Here is a 23,838-nt window from a genome sequence, read left to right as displayed (position 1 = left end):
TCGCCGATGGTCCGGGGTCGGAGGTCGCGCTCCCGGCATCCCGCGGGGGGCGGGGCGGGCTGAAGAGAGAAGAGCGGCGGGGAGGGGGGCGGGGTGGCGCGCCGGCCTCGGGCCGAGAAGTAGTAGTTCGAAGAGAAAGAGAGAGAGAGCGCGCGGGCCGGGCCGGGCCGGGCCGGGCCGGGCGGAGGTCCTTGGCTGTAGTAGAGGAAGAGGAGGTGGAGGAGGAGGAAGAAGAAGACGACGATCCGGGTCCCGGGAGGGCCAGCGCCGGCCGCCACCATGCAGGAGCTCATCGCGAGCGTGGACCACATCAAGTTCGACCTGGAGATCGCGGTGGAGCAGCAACTTGGGGCGCAGCCGCTGCCCTTCCCCGGCATGGACAGTGAGTGAGGCCGCCGGGGCCGACCCCTCCCTTCTTTACTTCCCTCCCGCGGCCACGGCGGGCTCTTCTCCCTCGGAGCCTTGACCCCATTTGACAGATGGGGCAATCGAGGCCCAAAGAAAAACGGGTGGAGTTGTCCCAGGTCGTACAGCTAGAAAGTGAATTCGAGCTGGGACTTGAACCTGGGTCTGCTGACCCCAAACCTAGTGTCCTTGCCTTCTGTCCACTTCCTCAGAGTGAATATAGAGTCCAGCCGGAGGACCAAGCTGCCCCACGAAGTTTGGCCCCTGGCAAATCCATCACCCCTACTTCCTGTCCCTATTCCTCTCTCCGCCCCCTGACCCCCCGCTGTTTCCCCCTTCTTCCCTCTGCCGTACTGTCCCGAGTTCCGGGCGCTTATGCCGATGCTGAGGCGGGGGAGTTCCTTGCCTACCAGACTCGTGGGCATTGGGAATATTTACGCCCGAGAAGCAGACCTGAGGGGAGGAGGTGTTGCTTGGAGTTGTATTCTAGTGTTTGAAAGGTTCGCGCTGTGCAAAGAGGGCTTTCAAGTCTTTTTGATTGGCCCTCAAGGGCAGGAAGAGCAGCATAGGGTGGAATGATAACAACGATATTAACGTTAACGAGAGTAGCTCTTCTTAATATCGTGTGTTTATATTTACGGCAGCCTAGCTAGGAGTTAGCATAAGTATTATTATCTCCATTTCATGGACAGGAAATTGGTCGTCACTCGATTGATGTGACTGCCCAGGTCGCAGCTAATAAAGGGCAGCACTATATCCCAAACAGTTCTGCCTTTTGTAGAGATAGCCATTTCTCTTCATTGTTAAAAAGTTCCTCTGTTATTAAATTAGAACTGTCCAAATTCCAGTGAAGTTCTACACTTCATTGTGACTAAAATCTTGTCTTTTATAGGAAGTCTTTACCAACCCCTCTTAAATCTGGTGTCTTCCCTCTGTTAATTATTTCCCATTTATGCTGTATACTGTTTGCTTTGTATTTATTTGCATGTTGTCTTCCATCATTTTGTCTTTTTGTATTCCCAGTGCTTAGCACATATTAAGCAGATTAATAAGTATTTAGTGATTAAGTTTTTTTTAATTACCGATTAATAAATGTCTAGTAATTGGTTGTTGAGAAAAAAAAATTATATCAGAAGTATTTTGTTCAATTTTGGGCATCACATTTTAAGGAGATAGACAAGTTTGAATTTGAACAGAAGAGGTTGATTAAGGAGGATGGTAAAGGACAGCTGGTTGAAGGACCTGGGGGCAAAAAAGACTGAATACAGATAGCTAACTTCCAAATATTTGAGGGCTTTTCAATTTGGAAGAAAAACCCAGAACTGGAAACCGTAAGTTTGTGGGTGTTACACTGGAAGATTCAGCCTTTTTAAAAGAAAAACTTTGCAATAATTAGAGTTTGTAAAAAGTGGATGGGATTGTGCCAGACTAATGAGTTCCCAGTTGACTGGACATTTTCAAACAGAGACTTCAGAGTCTCTTTGAAAATCATTTTTGGGGGATGTGGTGGAGGGAGATTCCTCTTCAAGTACAGGTTGGATTAGATTAAGCCCTGACACCTCTATCCTTAAAGCTTTGAAATACTTTGTCTATGGTACACACACACTTTTGAATGGATAGGTCAGTGATCAGATTCTGGGTTGAGCAGCTTTTCTTGTGGACAGCAAAGTAGAGAATTGAGGAGCAGCTGGAAGTATGAATTATATCTGCTGTTCATATAGGAAGATCTGTACTTTCTAACCTTTCTTCACCCCCCTTTCTTCACAAAGCAGATGAACAAAATAAGATTCTTTATTCTTTCTCTCCATAAGCCCAGTTTAGTTCGAACCAGTTTGTAGTTAGTCTTAACCTGGATGGATTGATCTCTGCTTTGAAATCTTACAGGACTTGTCATTTATTCTACTTACCTACTGCCAGATGTTAGTTACCTTACTATATGTCTGGAAAAATAGGGACCAGGTCTTAACCTTCCCCTCCCCCCCTCCCCTTGTCTCTCTTCCTCCCACTGTGTATATATAGCAAAGGACCTTCTTGACCATATTACTCCTCCAAAGTATGTATTGATTGTTCAGAACCATTGCTAACACTTGGCTAAGGTTGATCACACTGTGCTTAAATTATTTCTTAATTCTCAGATACAGACCATTTTACCCTTTGTGTGAACCCTGTGAATTCTTCTTACTCCAGAGGTTGCCCCTAGGTCTGGGATGATGGGTGAGAAACTTTGTGAAACTTAGATAGTCTTAATCTCAAATATAACCTTCAGTCTTTATGGAACGTGGCAGCTTTAATCTTTAACTTTAAATTTCTGGATCTCTTTTTTGGTTGATACTTTAAAAAGACCTTAAAGCAAACTGTCTGAATATCTAACTCTTTCCTTTAAAAAGCTTCATAATGCCTTTGGAATTGATGTCCATTTCAAAAAGCCTTTGAAGTTTGGAAAGAAAAGCAGACTAGGGTGTTAAGAGGCTGATGGTGAACAACTCAGGTTACAGAGAGATAGATTTGAGCTCAATATAAAGAAAAACTTCCTGATATTTAGAGCATTTCATTAATGAAAAGGACTGCATTCAATTCAAGAGGCAACACCTGAGCCCTCTTGGAGGGAAATGAGGGATTCAGCTAGGCAGAGAAGTGAGAAGGCTATGTGCATTCTACACGTGGGCAATTTTCTGTATAAAATCATAGAAACAGGAACTGGAATGTCCTATATGGAGTTTGGCAATAGCAGACCAATTTGATTAGAATAGAGCTATGAGAAAGTGTAAAATAAAATGTCTATATATGTTTATTAAGCACGCTTTATGTCCTATTATCTGGAGATAGAGACAAATGAATGTTGCCATTCCCTCACCCACCTCCCAGTTTGTATATTTATATACAAAGTACATATAAAGTAAATCAATTGTATTTTTTTGGGGGGCAGGGGACCAGTAGCTGTTAGGGAGGTCAAGAAAGGCATAATGTAAAAAAGCAGCATAAGCTGAGTATTGCAGGGAAATAGAGGCAAAGGTGAGAGTTGAGTGCATTCTGGGCTCAGGAAGCAGTCAGCAAAGGCATAAAAGTTCACTATAGTTTGTGGAGAAATTGCATGAAAACCAGCTCTGCTGGACTAGAGAATACATGAAGAGGACAACATATGAGTCTAGAAAGGTAGGTTGGAGCCAGGTTGTGAAAATGCCAGATGGAAGAGTTTGTATTTAATTCCAGAAGTTATGGGGAGCCCTGGAATTTATGAGAGTGCCAGTGGTTGAAATCGTGTTTTAGGAATGTCACTTTGGCATCTTTGTGGAAGGTGGATTGGAGAAGGGAGATTCTTGAGAGAGACCAGTTGGGAGAATATTGAAGTAGTCTGAGCAGATATGCTGAGGGTATCAAACTAGACTGGTGGCCATGTGAATCCAGAGAAGGGAGCAGATGTAAGAGATGTTGTGGAGGTAGAATGGGCAGTGCTTGGTGTGAGGTATTGACAAAAATGAGATCCAAAAGTTAAGGGACTTAACAACAGACCTCCCTCAGAATGAAATGAGATTGAAAGGGAAAGATGATGAGTTTTATATGGATATATTGAGTTTGTTGTGTTTTCTGCTTAGCCATGGGAATTGAGGAAATTAGTGAAGGATCCCCATAGCTTTGAGGCTGGAATTATAGTCAGGGAGTATGAATGATGATCCAGCAAAAGACACAGATTGTGGTCAAATAGGAGAAAAACCAAGAAAAAGCAATGTTATTTAAACCCAAAGAGGAGACATTATCTAGTAGAGAGTGGTCAATAGTGATAGATACTTCAAAGAAAGATTATGAGGCTTTAAGACTGAGAAAAATCCATTAGATTTTGTAATGAAGAGATCATTAGCTGCTCTGAAGAGAGCATTTTTGTTTGAATGATGAGACAGTTTGCAAAGCTAAGAGAAGTAAGAGTAAAGAAAATAGAGGCAACCATACTAAACAGCTTTGATTAGGAATTAGGCTGTGTAAGGGAAGGAACATATAAAATGATAACTTGGGGATGATACAATCAATTTAGAGTGTTTTAATAATAGGGAGACTTGAGTAGGTATGTAGGCAGCAAGGATGGATAGGGAGAGATTGAAGATTAGAGACAGAGGGAATGATTGTGGGGGCATTCATGCTAGAGAAGACAGGAAGAGATCTGGATCAAAGATGAATGTAGAGTGTTTGGAGTGGCAAGGAGAAAGATTATTTGTTCATCACATAACTGAAATCCATATTCCTGGAGTCATGAAAAGAGAGTGAGAAGTGATTTTAAGGGGTTTTGAGATATAGAGAGGAAAAAAGAGCTTGTGGCAAATGGTCTTTGACCTATCGTTGATAAACATTTGGTATTTTTCCTCTTCATAGAATCGGGGGCTGCTGTCTGTGAATTTTTTTTGAAAGCTGCCTGTGGAAAAGGTAAGAAGGATTGGGGAGGTCCTGGGCTATTTTTCTATCTCCAGGTTTAGGCTTGCCTAGTCCACCTTCCAAGGTAGGCATGGTAGGTGAAATTCCCCTTTTACAGATGACAAAACTAAGCAGGTGATTGTCTTTTGTACATATTCTTTTTTGCCACCCATATTCTGATTCCCTGAAAGATTAAGTACATTAAGGATTTGATCCAGTTCTGATTTGTTAAGCATCTTGCTCTTCTGGATTAACCTTTTGTCTTTCTTTGAGAGTCCACTAGACCTAAAATATGGGATATAACTAAGAACATCCTGACTGGTTCTCTGTCCTGAAGTAGATGAAAAATTTGGCTTGGTCTTTAGGTCCTGAATCTTAATGGGTAACCTTTCTTGTCATATGGAAGGAGATATATATTATCTAATACAATCTGCTTATTATTCATTGGCAAAATCCTGAAACCAACCCACTTACAGAACATATTGTTTTCTTCCAAGTATTTTCACTTGTCGTCTCATTTGATCCTCACAACAATCCTGTGAGGTAGGTAGGATGAGTGTCATTTCCCTTTATTAATGACAAAAATAAGATCCAAAAGTTAAGGGACTTTGCAACAGACCTCCCTCAGTTTTCCACTCTCTTAAAATATCCTTTGGAGAATAGTTGAAAGGAGATATCAGTATAAACCTCAAGATACTTTGATGTCAACAAAGCTGAGAGCTCCTTTGGGATCATTTGGCATTACCAGTGAGTCCGTGTGTTGGCTAGAAGTGGAGGAAGGTGCAGTGCACCTATTAATGTCTTGGTCTCATTTGGCAGGGGGGATGTGCCCGTTCCGTCATATTAGTGGCGAGAAGACTGTTGTGTGCAAACACTGGCTTCGAGGACTGTGCAAGAAGGGAGACCAATGCGAATTCCTGCATGAGTATGATATGACCAAGATGCCTGAGTGTTACTTCTACTCCAAATTCGGTAAAGGGTGTGGCTAGGCCAGGCACAGGAGCCCAAAGCCACTGAGCCTCCCATTCTGTGTCTCTTTGACTCCTCACCCCTCAAATCAGCAAGGGCTTCAAGAACCTTTTAGAGTAGCTGTTGATGGGAGAGTTGAGTCAGAAAGGTTAATACCTTGTCCAAAGTCAAAGCACATTGGTCAGAGTACTACTCTTGGTCAGGACTATACTTGGAAAGACTTTGGAAGACTCTAAAGATTACTTGCCTTGTGAACTCAGATTACTTGATCTGTGGCCAAGACTATGAGTGCTTGTTTGTCATTGAATAGGAGAGCCCTTCTAATACCTGTTTTTGAGAGAATGCTGACATGGCAACTAGTACCATGTGGTCTCTATTTCAGAGATATTTCACAGTTCACTATAACTTTCATAGCCCATAAAGATAGCTGCCCGGTGCTACTGAGAATGTATAGTATTCTGAGCTGCCATTGGAGATTTGGTAGCAGAATATTTCACAAATATGTGATTGTCTGGTTCCAACGGGCTGTCTCTTTCCAGAAGTTGGTTTCTCCAGTGCAGTTTCTCTTGTTGGCAGAGTATGATTTGAAAGATCAGGACAGATGGAATCCTCTTAGAATAGAGAAAGCTTCATAAAGGTCTATATCCTTTCCTTTTCCTCTCTCACTGATGTCCCAGCTCTAGGTTTGGAAAACTGTAGTGTAGCAATCTAAATGCCAACTCAGCTGCATGGAGGCCTCATGAGGTTTTAAAATACCTATCAAGCAGTCTACTTTAAACATGAATTATTTATATATTGCAATGCCTGAAGAGACAAGACTCCAAAAAATTATAGAGGTTATTGATGATGATAATTTTTTTAAAGGCACTGCAATCCTCGTTTTATATGAGAATGGACACAGGTATCTTCTTTCACAAAATGGTACCAGATGGAAATTGTCCTAATTTCCTTTCTAACAAGGGAACAAGAGTTACACCTTAATAAATGCTGTGAAGTAGCAGCAAATGGCCAGGTGCCTCATGCAGTGAGTGTAGCCCCCTAGGGAAGCATAGATCTGAGATGGAGCATGAGATAGGTGTTCATGTTAGTGGGAACAAGAGTGGGTCTAGTGGCTGAGAGATAGAACTTGGTTTATGCTTTTTTTATAAGCCAAGATTATTTTGGGGGACTCTCAATCCTTTGCCATTTGTAGTTCTTTCCCCTGTTCTCTGACCCTGTGACTTTGAGTTGTCTGACATATCCATGTTTGGACTTCTGCTCAGGGGAATGCAGTAACAAAGAATGTCCCTTTCTTCACATTGATCCGGAATCCAAGATCAAAGATTGCCCTTGGTATGACCGAGGTTTCTGCAAACATGGTAAGTCCATGGAGATGTGAGTTTCCTCTGGAAAAAAGATAAAGGTAGCATCCTTTGCTGTACTATATCCTCTGCTGGTTGATAACATTAGCCTGATTAAAGGGACAGAGAAGGAGTTTTCAGGTTAATAGCACCATTTGTACAGCTGGGGAGAAGGGAATCTAAAATCTTGGGCCTACAGTCCAGATCTCAGAGCAAGACTCATTCATTTATACTCCACATCAATCCAACTAGTTTAGCAGGTGGTATTGATCATTTTGGGCGTCCTTCCCTCACTGATTAGTTTGGGGATATTAAAATGCTTCATACATTTGAGATTCGTCCTTAGCAGAGGTATTCTACTGGGCATCCAGATTTACAACCTCAGAATCATTCTGGACTCTGGATTCTCTCTCATCTCCTTTTCCAGTCAATTATCATGTCTTACTAATTTTAACTTATTTCTTTCTACTTTAATGGCCACCACCCTGGTTCTTACCCTATTGGTCTCTTTGCTTTCAGCTTCTTCCATCTCTAATCTGGTCTCCACTTGGTTCTCCAAATTATCTGTCTAAAGCAGATATCCAACCATGTCACTTTCTTGCTTAAGAATCTTTGACTTTCTGGTGCCTCAGGGACAAAATGCATACTCCTTCACTAGACATTTAAAGCCTTTGACAGGCTAGCTCCAGCCTATTTGTCCAGATTTATTTTCCATTAGTTTGCTTCATGAATTTTGTCTTCTAGCTAAACTGGCCTTACTGTTTCCTGACTTTGGCGTCCCCTTTTTGCCTTTCATGCTTTGGTGCCTTGCATAGGATGCCTCCCTTTTGGGGTACATTCCTCCTTACTACCATCTCTCATTCATTAACTTCCTGAAAGCTCATCTCTGAGGCCATTTGCTACAGGAAGCCTTTACTGAACCTTCTGGTTGTCTCTGCTCTCTTTGTCCTCAAATAATATTTGTTTGTTTAAATTTTGTATCCACCTGGGCATTGGGTTCTTACTTTTTTGTGTCATGAATCCTTTTTAGAAAAAACATTTTAGATGCATAAAATAAAATACATAAAATTACAGAGAAAACCAATTATGTTGAAACATAGAGAAATTAAGAATTTCTGCCCTAGGAAAATTTAGAAGGATAAGAACTGATTTCCATTTAGTCTTTGCATTATCCGAGGCCAAAAATAATGCCTTAGGGGGCAGCTAGATGGCTTAGTGGATAGAGCATCAGACCTGGAGACAGGAGGACCTGAGTTCAAATTTGGTCTCAGACACTTAATATTTCCTAGCTCTGTGACCCTGGACAAATTACTTAACCCTATTTGCCTTGCTGCCCCCCCAAAATAGTGCCTTAGAATAGAAGCTTACTAAATGCTAATTGAATTGAAATGAATACGGCAAATGGTGGCATTGAGCTGTTAGAATAGATAAGAGGAGTCCATGTTGCTCATGTTCATAAAATGAGGACAAGTAACATAAAACAATCCAAATTACTCCATTCTCTTCCATATATGGCATACACTAAGGTTATTATTCACCTTGGATGTTTCATTCTCATCTTTTTCCTTTTCAAAGCTAGCCTTTATGTATTTTTAACCATTATCTAATCTGTTTTGAAAACTGGTGGGAAGGAGAGATAGACAGTGAGGCTTGTTTAGGTACTTATCAGGATTGGTCTTGGGAACCATCCCATTTTTCACTTTGAGCAACGTAAGGCTCTCCCTACTTGATTTTTCAGGTCCTCTCTGCAGGCACAGGCACACCAGGAGAGTCATTTGTGTGAATTACCTTGTTGGATTCTGTCCAGAAGGGCCTTCCTGTAAATTCATGCAGTGAGTATTTTCTCATCTCCATCTCCTTTGTCCCAAGCCCAGTTTAGACTGAAATTTGCTTACTTATCTGAATTTAAACTGATCATAGAGGATTCCAGAATTTTGGCCAAATCACTGGAACCAAATCTCATTCAGCCTGAGAGTTTCCCTTTACAAAATTCCTAACAAGTGGTCATTGAACATCTGTCCAAAGACCTCATGCTTGAGAGCCCACCAATACACTCTAAGAAGCTGTGTAGCTTTTTAAATTTTCCAGGAGATTTTGTGCAAGGTGCTACATGCTAGACATTAGAGAGAAAGCTAGATAAGATAAAATACCTTGGTTTAGATATTTAGTTATTAACAGGGTTTTATCTTGGGGGTTTTGAAGGATTTTGACAAGTCCTGTCATGATAGTATAGCACTAGAATTTCTTTTAAAAAATTTTTATAGTTGGAATATTTGGGACAGATCTGCTTTACACACAGGTAGCTAGCTAGCTTTCTCTGTAGTATGAGTTCAGGAGCACAAGAGCTATCTAGTACTAGATAGTAGCTCTGCTGTCCATGGTTATGTGCTTTAACTTTTACTTAAAACTTGTTGCTTTTGGATAATGGCTTTAGTACTTTGTTAAATTGCAGATATCTATAAGACTAGCAATACTTTCAAGTCTTACCTGTTATCTTTATCTTAGCTTGGCTGGATTTATCAAATCCTTTTCTTTAAAAAATTTTTTTGATATCTTTTGTTTTTATATCACCTTCATTTTTGAATATATAATCTCCTTTCTCCACTCCATTCCACTCCCAAGGGGAAAAAAGCAGTTCAGCAATACCAACCAGTATATCAGTGTTTGACTATTTCTTCTCCACACCCATAGTGGGGGGCAGAGCAGACTTTATTATAATGTAGGCAGAGAAGGAAGAGCCAGGCTTTTAGGACTGAGTTGTTTACTTTTTTCTGTCTCTGTATTTGTGCCTGCTAACCAGCCCTCGATTTGAATTGCCCATGGGGACCACAGAACAGCCACCTCTGCCTCAACAGACACAGCCTCAGGCAAAGGTACTGTACTTTTCACCCCCTACTCTAGGGAAGCAGCATCATCTCTTCAAAGTTAGCTTCTAATAAGATTTAGAAACTGCTTCATGGGAACATGAAGTGAACATAGTCTTCCATCTTAATAATTGTTGGATTGAGGCACTTTGGGAAGAGGTTGAGAATTAGAGGGAAGCTCTTGGATTACCTTCCAGAGCTGAAATGCTATGTGTAGGGATTGTTTTTATGTCAGCAATCTCAATAAGGGCTAAACTTTAGCCTGAATACAGAAATAACTAAAGTTTCAGAGTTTGTGAACAGAGGACTCAGTGGTACCAGTGTGAGTACAGAGAGGCATAGGCTAAGGTCTAGAAATACAGATAACTGATTGTTTCCTCACATTTTCTCCTCATCTAGCCTGACATGTGAGAGAAGCTGAAAGGAAAAAATAAAACTAACAGGACTTGTTCAAGCTTCTTATAGGTGTGTGCATGTGTGTGTGTGTGCGCACATGCCCATGCGGCGTGCTTGTGTCCAGAGAGGATTATAGGACTGTGTTTGATATTGAAACCAAGGGAAATTGCAAGTCGCCTTCCATGGAGGTCTGGCTGGATAGCTTAGGGACATGGATCTCCACAGGTTGATCAGCCTGTTTGGTGTTGAATTCTTAATCTGATTGTTGTCCAGTTTGAATATGAGAGTAGAGTTGGCTGGTTGCTTCCATCTTTATCCATGATCTGTACTCTTAGTACTCCCTAACCTTCTTATAGCATCATTAGATTTTGAAATCATTTGTCTCACATTAGGAAAAAATTGAAGATTCTTGGCTTAGGGTTGGTTATTTCAGTGGGTGAATGGCCTGGATGACCTTGGAGGGCCTTTCTAATGCTGAAATTCCACGTGTAAGATACTCCGAACCAATCCAAGAACTTATTGTCAGAGATGCCTTTCCAGGACTTTTCCCCCTGGATCACCATCTTATTCTTCAAGTGACTTCTTGGAGTTAAGGAATTTTCATATAGTCCTGGTCAAAAAGAGTCTGTCAGCAGAGAGTTATAAAATGTCAAAACTTGAGGGATCTTTTGTCATCTGGCTAACTCCTTTCATTTTATAGGTTAAAAAAAAACAACCCAGAAGCCCCCAGAAGTGATTAAGAGTAACTGGAGGTTGCACAGTAATTTAGTGGTAACCTCCCTTCTGTCCTCTCTCTCACCCCCATTCCTCAATCTAGTTTTTTTTTCCCTTTATATTTCATAGCCCTAATAACCATCTGCTGTGTTAATCTTGATTTAAAACTAGAATTCCAGAAATGATTTAAGATCCCAGTTTGCCTTGTAGACTATTGTCTTGGCTTGTGTATGTATGTGTATGTGTGTATGTGTTGGTTTTATTTTTTATTTTTTTGTATGTGGTTAAGAATCTCATTTCACCAGGTTTTTTGTTTCCTTTTTTTCTTTTGCTTGCTCCACTGAGCCTGACAGCAGAGGAAGTCCTTCTCCCTGTTGGCTTCATCCTTGCAGAAGTCCCATCCTTTTTATCCCTTCCCTCCCCCCCTTTGAAAAGTACATGTGCACGAGTTTTCCTCAGTAAAACCGTGTTGTGTAACTCTTTCCAGCAAAATAACAATCCACCATTACAAAGGTCGTCCTCCTTGATCCAGTTAACGAGTCAGAACTCTTCTCCCAATCAGCAGAGAACCCCGCAAGTCATTGGGGTCATGCAGTCTCAAAACAACAACGTGGGGAACAGGGGACCCCGGCCGTTGGAGCAGGTCACCTGTTACAAGGTAAGGAAGGCTAGATGTTTGGTTGGGGATAGAGGTTAAGTGACGAGCATATTTGGGAAACGTAGTTGCTTTTGTAGTAGTTTATCAGGAGGCATGGGGACAGAATTAACATGACTGTCAACTTTGTAAACTTAAAACATTCACATGTGAAGATTATCAGTAACCTCCAAACTACTTGGCTAAAATCAATTTGTTTTGATTTATAGAATCATGTTAGAATTATGGAGGGCCTTAGAGCTCGTCTTTATATGTCCTTCCTTGTACAGATTAGGAAACAGGGTCATACAGGGGATGGAAGTGAATTGTTTGTCAGCCAGGTAATTGCAATATTGGGACTGAAATTCAGGTCCCCTCTATCATCATCTCTAAAGAAATATTTGTCTCTGCTGAGTTTTAATATCAATTTATTAAGTGCCTACTTGGTATAGTGTTGTGTCTGGCTCTTCTGGAATATATCAAGTTTAGCTAAGACATTCTTGTCCTCATGGAGTTCATTTTAGTTGGGGGAGTGTGATACACATGAATAACGAATGCAGAATAACATTAAGTAGTACAAGCAAAATGCTGTATGAATTTTGAAGTTGGGAAGGATTGTTATCAATGTGGTGAATTGGGGTGTGCAGAATCAGGAAGAGTTGACACTGGTTGGGCTTTGATGATTGGAAAAAAATTAGTAAATGGAGGAAGAGGAACAGGTATAGTGAATAAGCATAAGGTACAGAGCTGGGAAAGTACAGGATTGGAGGGGGGGGAAGAGGAAGCAGGAAGTCTAGCTTGGCTGGAATATACTGTGCATGAGGGGAAGTAGTACAAATGAGTTAATGTGGTGCCAGACTAGCAACTCTGGAGTGCCAGCCTTTGGTGCTTGAAATTTACTTAGGTAGAATGGAGCTTCATCAGACATTGAGAACAATGACATGACCAGATCTGACGCATAAAAAGAGAAGTCTGGTAGTAGAGTGAAAGGGGATGAAAATGAGGCCCTCAATAATCCACAAATAAGTGAGCCTGTGAAAAGTGACTCTGCTAGGCTCATTCATCCAAACATTTCCTCACTCCCTTCTGTTTTTTATCGTTTTATGGTGAAGTTATTGGTTCCTAGAGGGAACCCAAGTCAGGGATTTTTAACAGTGTGATTTGGTAGTTATCTAGTGCTCACCTGTGGTCCAAAAACCAAGTTTCTTATAGAAGGAAAATAGCTTGTAGGAAGGCAGAAAACTCTTCCCCCTCAGTCTCACAGATCAGACAAACTGACCACAGCCATGGTTTTTCTTTCTAGCCAAAAGAGCTAAAGAGGAAAGCTAAGTTTCCCAGTTTATGAAGACAGGGACCTATTCTTGGGTCACCATCAGCTCAACATGTGTCAAGTCTTTTTTTTTTTCCAGTCCCTGATTTTGTAGTCTCTCCCCCATCTTATCCAGCCAAGAACTTTTTGATTTGGTCTTCTGGGCCTCAGGTAAGTAAATGGCCCATCCTGCAGAAGGTAATAGAGGTAGGAACAGATCCCACAGGCTTTTGGTTTTATTATGATACTTGGTCTTCTCAAATATTTTCTACAATGTTTGACACTTTCTCTCCCCCATTCTATCTCTTCTAAGCTTCCTTTCCTATTGAGAAAAATCTAAAAATATTTAAATGATCCTGCTTGGTATTTATGGATGTCAGAATTTGAAAATATTCTTTCTTCCCACTGTTTCCAGTGTGGCGAAAAAGGACATTATGCCAACAGATGCACCAAAGGACACTTGGCTTTTCTCAGTGGACAATGATGTGTGCGCGCCAAAGACAGTTCAAACATCAGTCGCCTGAGGAGCCATTTTCTTTCCCTGTAGCTGTTGTGCTGGGGAGAGCTCATCCCACCACCATCCTTTGGATCTGTGACTTAATTGTTTAATGCCAATGTTGACAAAATTAGGATTAGAGGCTGACTGAAGGGTTTTTCTTTTCGAAAATAAATTTTGAGGGTTAGGGGTTGCTAGTTTCCCTATATTTTGTTTTCTTTTTTAAAAGAAATATGCTATTGGATGCCTCTGAGGGTGATGCTCTCAGCTGATATCACATGCCTGTCATTCAACCCAACAAGCCCATTTGTTAAAGGCTTGGTTGTTAGTAATGTATTTGAAAGACAAGTGGCCTTCTGTGGTCTCTGACCTGAATAATGACCTGAGTGACCTGATTAAAGTAGGGTCTCTTATGTCACTCAAAACCTGGCTTTCTGCTGAATTCATGATGCAGTAGTCAGCCCCAATAGGAAACTTGATTTTTGCTTCATGCTGGTCCAAGCAACAAGAAGTAAACAGCAGTTCAAAGGAAGGATAGTTTTGAGTCAGGTGCTTATTTTAGATTAGAGTATATTTCTGCTTGGGATGTCAGTTTATTTTGACAACACTGAGTACAACTTCACAGGACTCACATGAGAGCCACAGGTTATCTGTTTTAATTGATGACCCAGTTGGCAAGAAAGTATCGTATGTCACCTTATGTATGTTATGTTTAATGTTGTATTACGCCTGTTTATTGCTTAGGTGCTGTTGAAATGTGAAGGAAACCACCATGTAATTGAATATGCTGTTGAAACTCTGTGAAACTATCAAATACAATTTTCAGGGAAAATGGGCCTATGAAAGTTTAATTGCAACAATTTTTATGATTTTGATTAAAAACTTTTAAAAAGACTATTGTTTTATAAGATGTGGTATTTTTCTGGTAGCTATTGTAGGTGGTGTTGACAAAACTATTCTTCCAGATTTGTCTTACCGAGAAACAACATCACAGTATATCAAGATATTTAAGAAGTTTTGATATATTTAGATAGCGATCTACATCTTATCTACCTTTAAAAAAAAATACCTACAGATAAACATTTTATACATATTCATTAAACTCAGGGCCTATTTCTTTACACATTCCTTTCTGCATTTACCTTCATTATTTGTTGATGCGTCTTTACTCAAAATTTACTCTTCATATTCTTATGTAAAATTTACAATAGTTTTGTTATTATTTTCTTTGTATATAACAACATTTTATAAGCTGCTATCAAACTAGTACACTTCAGTTATATACTAACCATTGAATCCATTGACTAGCTTTCCATTAGAAAGGTATCAATGGACCCGTTTTGTGTATATTAGAAAGAAAACAGAATACTAGAAGTTTGAAAATAGACACTCATTTTCTTTGTCTTTGGGAAGTCCTCAAAATAATTCATCAATCAGCAAGCATCAGACCCCTGCTAGTTGCTTGGGACTACAAAAACTACAATAAAACACTCCCAATCGGGGGAAGAGATGTACATAAAAAAAGCATTATGTGAAAATAATTACAAAGTACATTTGGGGGATGAAGGAGGAAGGCACAAGTAGCTGTGGCAGGATCTGAAGTCCCCCCAAATCTGAACATATGGAATAGGTAGCAACTATACTTTATCCAAGCCTAAGGTTTTCCCTCCTTTGTATCCTATCTCTTTGGGTAGTGGAAACATCAATGAAGAAAGATTGTCACGTATTTCAAGACAAAACACTATGCAGGTTAAATACATGTTTTAATATTGGTTATTTGGCCCTAGTTACATCAAATGATGTTCACTGAGTACAGTTGCAAAATTCTCTAGCTTAGGGATAAAATTCATCATCTCAAGTTTTCTTGAATTTTCAGTGGTACTTTCGCCAACGTTCATGTTCTGGAATTACATAAAAAAAAAAAATTACCATTTCTACTTATGTTAATTTGTAATGATACTTTTTAGAGAAAGTCTTCTGTTCCTGGAACATTCAAGGTTTTTTGCTTGCCAAATATTTTCAATCAAGTCACAGATAAAAATGGAAAAATAAACATGTCAAATTTGGCCATGTTTGTAGCACCAGCTATTTTAGCTTTTAAAGAACATAGGGTCAAAGTAGAATTGAATGCAACAATGACAAGCTATATGTTCAGATATATTCAGTTTAAGATAAGTGTGGCACACCCAGCAAAGATCACTTGTTAATATTAAAGACCCACAAAGTAAGTATACTCACTAAGCTCCTTGTAAGCTGCACAATAATTGAGCAGGATGTAACCAGCAAGCACCATAGTAACACCACCAATCCCACCTTTCTTCACATCAATGTACTTATTAAAATATGCATCATAACCTGAGAACAAAAGGCAACACGGATATAACTTCTTCAATTAAAGCCTCACTGTATATGAAACACTAATGGGAAGAGCTTTTAGAAATCAGGCATAAGCTTTGGATCAGTCACATGTGAAAAGTATATTAGCACAGATAATAGATTCATTGTAAAACAGTAAAAAATAGCTGACTTTTTATGAGAGCTTTATGTCTCACATTTACTTCATGATAATTATCTACATCTAAGAAAGGAATGTAAACTACTTCCTGCTAGTACTAAAATTCTGAGATACTTGAGAAATACTGGATTTAAAATTAGAAGGGATTTAATCCAGCTCTTTTATGGATGAAAAATTAGAGCCAGGTAGTTGCTTGTTCAAGAACACATTAAAAATGATAGTGGAGAGAACACCAGATTTGGAGAAATTAGATTTTAATCTTGAATCTATTACTTGCCACAGTATCTGTGGGCCTCAGTTTCCTAAAATGAGAATGTTGGATTTCCAGAATATTCTTAGATAGTTTAAACATGGGACCTCAGAAACTACAGTAGATTTCTAGGGCACAGTAACTTATTTTACCTTTTTTTTTTTTTTTCCTTTTTGCTGAGACAATTTTGGTGAAGTGACTTGTCCAGGGTCACACAACTAGGCAGTGTTAAGAGTCTGAAGCCAGATTTGAACTCAGGTCCTCCTAATTTCAAGACTGGTGCTCTATCCACTGCACCACCTAGATGCTCCTGGTAATTTATTTTAAATATACACATATATATTTTCCATAATCTTAGTTATGAGTATTGTCTAATTAGAAAGTTTAGAACATTGATTGTCTGTGTCTTGATTTGTTTTTTAAAAGTACATTTTAATATGAAAAGTACTCATTTGTTTAGAGAAAAAAGGGTCTTGAAGCTTAATTTGCGAAAAGAAAAATTCCTTTAGAACTTCACAAACTTAACAAAAATATGAATCCACAGGAAATTAGTTGAAACTGAGTCAAAAAAAGGAAATGAACTATCCAAATAATATTGTTTACTTGTGCAAATAAATTCTTAATTACTTAGATCCATATATGCAAACAATCTATAGTGCCCTGTCCTGGCCCTCCTTCCCCCCATATAAATTACCTAGTATATTTAGGTAGATATATTTAAAAATGTTCTTAAAGTACAAACCTCTACGAACAGCTTTCATGATCCCAGAAGGGGAAAAATCTCGCTTCATTATCCAGGATGGCACCTGTTGCAGTTTGACATCTAGAAGTCTCTGTTCTCTAAGCGGTGCTGAAAGTGGTGCTGACAAAAAGAAAAACAAAAACGCTTTTTTAAAAAACCTAAACTTGTCTCATATATAATATAAGTATAGAAATACAAGGTTCTCTAGCATCCTGTCACTAAGTACTTAATAGAAAAATTGCACTTTAAAATTAAAGTTCCATTAAGAAATTATGTATTTACATAAAGAGAAAGTTAATGGAATAAAAGTAACTGGGGTAACACACTGACAAACGAAATAAAATTTGGGGTTAATTAGCCAACCCAGTGACTCCGATTTGAAAAGAAGTAGACAATAGATTTAAAATTGGGTTTAGTTTTAGAGAAATGGTAAAACTTCACCATTTGCCTCACTTTTGACATTTTTCTTAACAAGTACTTTTGCTAGGCAATCTGGAGCTTTCCTTAATTTATGAAACTTCAGTTTTTTTATGCTTGTTCACAGGTCATCATTTAGTTGAAGTATCACTTATAAAGTCAAAAAACTTGGGTTGAAAGAAAAGGAAAGATGACAGGAAAAACAGAAATTTCAGTAAACTGTTTTATCTTGCCCAAAAGAAAGGAAAAAGTTTTTCAATATAATAAAAATCTCAGCTATATGGACCCCTTAAGGCAGTTTTCCCTATAGCTGAGGTTTTACCTTTTCAAGCAACGTAATTACTATCACTTGGAAAAAAAATTAGCCATAGTAAGTGGTATTATACATGTTCTAAAATGGAGTAAACTAAATAAAATCTTTGTTTGCCTTTAAATTGGAACAGCTATACTACCTAAACCAAAGGGATACTGTGAAAATGTATTTAAAGGATTTGCCAAAAAAATAATAAATTTATAAACAATTCAACAAACATTTATTATGAATCTACCATGAGTCACGTTAGTTAGATACTGAAAACAAAAAGATGGAAGGGAAAGAGAAGACATATAATCTAATTAAATAGGGAACAAAGGGAGGAGAGTATGAAAAAAAGGACAGCAAAACATTTAAGGAAGGAGAACCCACTTTCCACATATATATAAAACACAAAGGCTTAATAAATTCTAATGTTTCTGGAATCTAGTGCAAAAAAATAGAAGCAGTTTTGTTCATCAAGAAACAAATCATGTGAGCAGCAGACCTGTTCAAATGCTACCAAAAAAGCCAAAGAAATTATCTTTAGTTTTTATTTGTTTTGGAATTTTTTGACAGTAAATATGGTCTTCAATAATTTCTTAATTGCCAAATCTAAGGGCCTTTTTTTTTAGGTCCTCTACTTTATTGATTTTTCTGCAGGATCTGAGACTATCATTCTTCACCTTTTCTTGGTTATTCTGGGTCTTACTAACACTGCTTTCTCTTGGTCTTCCCATCTATATATCTGCTTAGTATCCTTGATTGAATCTTCATGTCATGTCCAGGGTCAAATTCTCATTTCTTTACCCTCTCAGGAATTCAATTAGGATCTGAGGATGATTCTCAGATCTACAGATCCAAACCCTCTCATGAACTTCAGTCTAAATCACCAATGGTCTACCCAATATCTTGAAATGGATGTCTTTTACACATCTCAAATAGAACTCAATCCTGCAGCCCCCATTCCCATAATCCCCCCCCCGAACTTCCTTATTACTAGCAATGAAATTACCATTTTTTCCTTGATCTAGGTTTATAACCTGACTCTTTACCTGCATTTATCCATATACAAAATTTGCTGCCAAATTCTGAAGACTGTGTCCCAAATTTTTCTCCCTCCTTTTCTCAACTCCCCCTTCTTAAGAGAGCAAGCACTTGTTTCAATGTGCAGAATCATAGATTCTCAAGAACTGAAGGAATCTTAGTTGCCCACAAATCTAGTCTAATCTAAAGCAAAAAAACTCCTCTAGAATATACTAGACAATTGTTCATCTACCTGGGTCTTCTTCAGAGAGAGAAACTACTGCTGAGTAGTTATTCTTTCTAATTCAAATGTATCTGTTTGCAGCTTCAACTCATTCTACTTCTGCCTTGTGAGGCCAAAAAGAATAAGTCTATTCCTTGTCACATGACAGCTTCTCAAATCTTGAAATAGTGTTATCTTACTCCCACCATTCCGTTCAAACTTCCCTAAACTTCAGCTCTACCACAGGATGATACCTTTACAACTTTAAGAAACCTGAGAGGTCATCTGATTCAACTTCCTTTACTTTATATGTGAGAAAATTGGGGCCTGGAGAACTTAAAATACCTGGCTCCCCTATTCAATGAATTCCAGTGATATTCCCATTAGCTACAGGACTAAATGTAACTCTTCATATCTGGCTCTTTCCTTCCTTTTCAGGTCCCTGTATCTTACTCCCCTCTAAGACTAACCTTGTTCATCTTCACACTCATCTCCTCTGCATTTTCACTGGCTGTCCCCCAAAGTCCAAAATTCTATTCCCTCCATCTGTTGTCTTAACTACTACTTTCCCTAAGCAGCCTTTTCCAGTCCCTGCCTTATGAGACTACTTAGATGGCAGCACCTGGCTTGGAGTTCAAATTCACCTTCCTAAATTCAAATCAGGCCTCAAACTTACTAGCTGTGTGACTCTGGGCAAGTCATTTCACCTTGTTTGCTTAGTTTCCTCATCTGTAAAAATGAGCTGGAGAAAGAAATGGCAAACCCCTCCAGTACTTCTGCCAAGAAAATCCCAAACGGGGTCAGGTAGAGTTGTACATGCCTGAACACCACCACCTTCCTTCTACTATATATATCTTGTATGTCCATAGTTGTTGAATGTTGTCTTCTCTATTAGATTACACATGATTTTTTTCTTTAAATCTTTCTTTGTACTCCCCAGTCCTTACTTAGCACAGTACCCAGAACATAATAGAACTTTTAAGTGCTTGAAGACTTGACTTAGTTCAAGGTCATAGAGGTAAGTGAGTATCAAGACCCAAGTCCTCTGGCACGGCCTACAAATCATTTGATCAATCAATCATGGAATATTTATTAAATGTTTTCTATGTGCTAAGGACTGAGCACACAAAGGAAAGCAAAAGAAACCCTCCTCTCAAGGAGCTCACAGTCTTAATAGGGGGAACAATATGGAGACAACCACACACAAACATATATACAACATATTGGCGCTAATCCTCAGACCGGAGGTATTAAGGGAGTTGGGGGAAGGTTCCCCGAGTAAAATGAGATTTTAGGGGGAAACGCAGGAGGTAGCGATAAAGAAAGACTATTTCCAGGCCTGGAAATATCCAGAGTGTAGAGATACAGCGCCCGGTGTCTTCGCAGGAAATGACCTTGGGCCCTTCTCCGCGCCCTAGGCACCCAGCAGCCGGTCGGCGGGCACCACCCGCGGGAAGGACGGGCTTCCTGGGGGAGCCCCCTCCATCCTTCAGGCCCCCTGCTCTCCTCCTCCATATTCCTCCGGTGTTCCCTCAGACAGACCGATTCGGAGGCCTCTAGGCTACCCCTGCGTCCCCGAAAGACGCCGCCACCCCAGACCCGCAGGGTTGCGGTTCATAGCGGGCCCCCTGGAGACCCAGGCTATGGGCTCCTACAGGCCTCGGACAGCGGCCTTGAGTCCTTGAGCAAGGACAGCGGCCGTCGGACTCCTCCCCTCACATGCCCCCAATCCCCCCACTTTCTGCACCCCTCCTCCAGCTCCAAACCCGCAGCTTCCCACCCTCCGCCTCAGGCCCCGGCTCAGGGCAGCCGGGAGCCTTCTCCCGGACTCCTTAGCTCAATCACTCACTCTGGGACGACATCTTGCCACCTTAGAGTACAACTAGTGTAGGGCGCTGCGCAGGGACTGCTGGGAAGGAGAGCTGGGATGAAATTGGGAAGAGAGAAAAGGTTCACGGGAGGCAGGTCAGGACGTAAAAGCGGGGGTGGGCGTGGCAAGCTCGCCATGATGAGAAGGGAAAGCATGGGATGAAGCTGCTCTGCCCCTACGGGGCGGGGTTAAGAAAGCTTTGGGTGTTACGAGTTTCTGATTCGAATTCTATTCCTTCTTTTCCAATAAAAAAAGCAAGCCTTTATTAAGTGCTTACCTGGGTTCTAATTAGTTTCTCCCCACATCTCTTTTTTGAATTTCACAACAACTTGGAGAAGAATCTGCTATTATTGTTCACATTTTATATTTGAGGAAACTCAGGCTTAAGTGACTTGCTCAAGGTCACATAATTAGTAAATGGCTGAGGCTGCATTTGAACGCAGGTCTTCCGGAGTAGATAGATGGCCTCGTGAATACAGTGCCAATCCTGGAGTCGGGAAATTCAGATCTGACTTCAGGGACATACTATCTCTGTGACGCTGGGCAAATCACTTCACCAGATTGCCTCAGTTTCCTCATCTGTAAAATAAGCTGGAGAAGGAAATGGCAAAGCACTCCAATATTTTTGTCCAAACCCCCCCCCAAATACCGTCACAAAGAGTTGCATACCCTGAACCACAATTTTCTGTCTTCAGGCCCAGCACTGAGGAGACATTTACATCCCTATAATCATAGGTCTAGGAAGGAATCCCAGAAATCAGCTATACCAGGAATTCTCTTTAGTTTTAATTAATTATTACTATTATTTTTCTTTGGTGAGACAATTGGGGTTGTGATTTGCCTAGAGAGACACAGCTAGCAAGTGTTAAGCATCTGAGGTCATATTTGAACTCCAGCCCTCCTGATTCCAGGACTGATGCTCTATCTACTGTACTATCTAGCTGCCCCCTAGGGATTCTTTTAACAAATTTTATGTTTAAAAATTTTTTTAAAATAAAACAATTGACTTTTAATAAATTCTTTCCTTCTCTCCCTCCCCCAATATGACATTATACAAGTCACACAAAACATATTTCAATCTTAGCTATGTTTCAAAGGAAAAAAGCAAGAAAAACAAAATGAAAAAAAAAAGCCTCACTCTATGCCTATAGAATTCATCAGCCTCGTTTCTATAGGTGGGTAATTGTTTATCCTTTGTTCTCAGAGAGGACCATGACAGCTATTATTGTTTTTATTCCTTGTTCTTAAAAAGAGAAACCCTAGACTGGGATATTTGTGTGCCTTAGCTTAATCAGTAATCGTAATAATAATAATATTAATTATCTAAAAGGACGGAATATAAAAGAAATATAACAAGGTCAGTGATGTCCTCAGACTGTTTCTAACTGAAAATCATCAGAAAAAGATGATAATAATAAGCTTTTGGCTTAATTCCCCACTCGTGGCTTTTTCACACATTACAAGTACGATATTAAAATAGATCCAAGTCAAGTGAGAATGCTAAAGCATTTGATGTCCATGTGGGAAATTATTCTCTATTTAAAACATGATGTCAAGAACAATGGGTATAAAATGTGTCATCTTTCAAGGTGACAGTTTAAGTCTATTACAATGGCCTAGCCTTAACCTCATTATCTACTCTTTTAAATAGAACTGAGTATGGCTTCCAAGTAAAAGAAAATGATATTTAAACATTTTATTAATAACTTGATGTACTTGGATGCCATTAAGCTCTACTTTAAAACACATTAAAAAGTTCCTTGATCTTGTGGAATCTTTTTCAAATGACATCAAAATATCATTTGGATTCAATAAGTATAAATTTTATTATGTTCTCCAAGGAAAAATAGAGAAGGAAGATGGTGAACTTGAATATGAAAGTCAAAATAAATCAATGGAATAAGGTGAAGGCTATCCTTCAAACAAAACACTCTGAGAATAATGCTAGACATAATGGACTAAACTGTGACTGGTATAATGTCAAGATATTTATTGGCATCCTAAAATCACAGCATTAGATTTTAAGCTCTTTGAGGGCAGAGACTGTCTTTTGTCTCCTTTTGTATCCTCAGCATTTATTCCAGTGCCTGGCCCATACTAATGCTTAATAAATGTTTATTTATTGATTGAAAGCTCAATGGGAAGAATATAGTTAAAGTGATGAATATCTACATAATACTATTCTTATATTAAATGGTCTAATAAAATCCATCCAAACTGAAACAGGATCCATCATCCTAAAGAATTTATGGAAAGTTGACAATTCTTCATCACAAAGGAGAAAGAAGAAAAATGTTTTCAGAATACATGATAAATAGATGAGAAAATTTCAGAAATACTTTTGGAATAAACACATCATTTCATTGAGTAATAGTAAAGTTTGACAATAGGTATATATCAAGATATTTGTTGAATGTAACCAAAAAAGGGTTTATCTACTAATGGATGGACTCTATTAAAAAGGTTCAAATCCTTGAGTAATGTCAAAATGTTTTGCATGGAAGACATCCACATGAACTCAATCAACAATTTGTCAATAGATGTTGAACAAATGAGTGAGCCTCATGGATCTATTTTATAGAAATGAAAGAGTTTGTGAAAGGAATTTGGGGTCAGGTCATCACAATCTGATATAAAAGTTTAGGAAGTCCAAACTTATTAATTCATGAAGTTTATGCAAGAAAATGCTATAAATGGTGCAATACATGACCAAACATGGCAAATATTTTGCATCTACCAAATACCAAGCAAGAACTAAAAAAATGTATATAGCAGAAACTCACGATCTTTCCTAAATCAACAGATAAAAATTCCAGAATTGCAAATATAAATCTCAAAAAATCTTTGAGGCGCAATGAATAAAATGTATTAGAATCAGAGCATTACCACAGGCAAAAATGTTTCCTCAATTTGCCTTGATATTTGTTGATTCATAAAAATTTAGGAGCAATTTTTTAAAGAGATGTCAAAATACA

The 23,838-nt window shown here is 39.2% G+C and overlaps 2 protein-coding genes across 4 annotated transcripts; one reads left to right on the top strand and one right to left on the bottom strand.

Moving 5' to 3' along the window:
* Positions 1 to 88: 88 nt before the first annotated feature.
* CPSF4 (cleavage and polyadenylation specific factor 4) lies at positions 89 to 14,422 on the top strand. 3 transcript variants are annotated; one of them, XM_051999753.1, is made up of 8 exons: positions 89 to 382; positions 4,768 to 4,818; positions 5,626 to 5,778; positions 7,038 to 7,133; positions 8,854 to 8,947; positions 9,916 to 9,988; positions 11,655 to 11,747; positions 13,448 to 14,422. In XM_051999753.1, exons 1-8 carry the CDS (start codon positions 280 to 282, stop codon positions 13,514 to 13,516), a joined length of 732 nt encoding a protein of 243 aa, XP_051855713.1. In that variant the 5' UTR covers positions 89 to 279; the 3' UTR covers positions 13,517 to 14,422. The 3 variants fall into 3 exon arrangements, with proteins under 3 accessions (XP_051855713.1, XP_051855703.1, XP_051855694.1); XM_051999743.1 differs by having other exon boundaries at positions 11,652 to 11,747; XM_051999734.1 differs by having other exon boundaries at positions 90 to 382; positions 11,577 to 11,747.
* Positions 14,423 to 15,272: 850 nt separating this feature from the next.
* ATP5MF (ATP synthase membrane subunit f) lies at positions 15,273 to 20,960 on the bottom strand. Its single transcript, XM_051999799.1, has 4 exons — positions 20,843 to 20,960; positions 17,036 to 17,155; positions 15,767 to 15,883; positions 15,273 to 15,429 (listed from the first exon to the last, which is right to left on the bottom strand). Exons 1-4 carry the CDS (start codon positions 20,853 to 20,855, stop codon positions 15,401 to 15,403), a joined length of 279 nt encoding a protein of 92 aa, XP_051855759.1. The 5' UTR covers positions 20,856 to 20,960; the 3' UTR covers positions 15,273 to 15,400.
* Positions 20,961 to 23,838: the final 2,878 nt, after the last annotated feature.

Source organism: Antechinus flavipes, chromosome 1 (genome assembly GCF_016432865.1).
Source record: "Antechinus flavipes isolate AdamAnt ecotype Samford, QLD, Australia chromosome 1, AdamAnt_v2, whole genome shotgun sequence".
Lineage (NCBI taxonomy): Eukaryota > Metazoa > Chordata > Mammalia > Dasyuromorphia > Dasyuridae > Antechinus > Antechinus flavipes.
Note: the sequence above shows the minus strand (reverse complement) of the source record. Positions and strands in the feature narration are given on the sequence as shown.

What these genes read in the sequence shown, in the direction of transcription:
- CPSF4 (XM_051999734.1), top strand. Translation starts at nt 280, where the DNA reads ATGCAGGAGCTCATCGCGAGCGTGGACCACATCAAGTTCGACCTGGAG. An exon ending in CCTTCCTGTAAATTCATGCA is followed by an intron (nt 8,948 to 9,915) that starts GTGAGTATTTTC and finishes CCTGCTAACCAG; the next exon opens with CCCTCGATTTGAATTGCCCA. An exon ending in AGCAGGTCACCTGTTACAAG is followed by an intron (nt 11,748 to 13,447) that starts GTAAGGAAGGCT and finishes CACTGTTTCCAG; the next exon opens with TGTGGCGAAAAAGGACATTA.
- ATP5MF (XM_051999799.1), bottom strand. An exon ending in CATGAAAGCTGTTCGTAGAG is followed by an intron (nt 15,884 to 17,035) that starts GTTTGTACTTTA and finishes TTTTGTTCTCAG; the next exon opens with GTTATGATGCATATTTTAAT. An exon ending in TGCAGCTTACAAGGAGCTTA is followed by an intron (nt 15,430 to 15,766) that starts GTGAGTATACTT and finishes ATGTAATTCCAG; the next exon opens with AACATGAACGTTGGCGAAAG.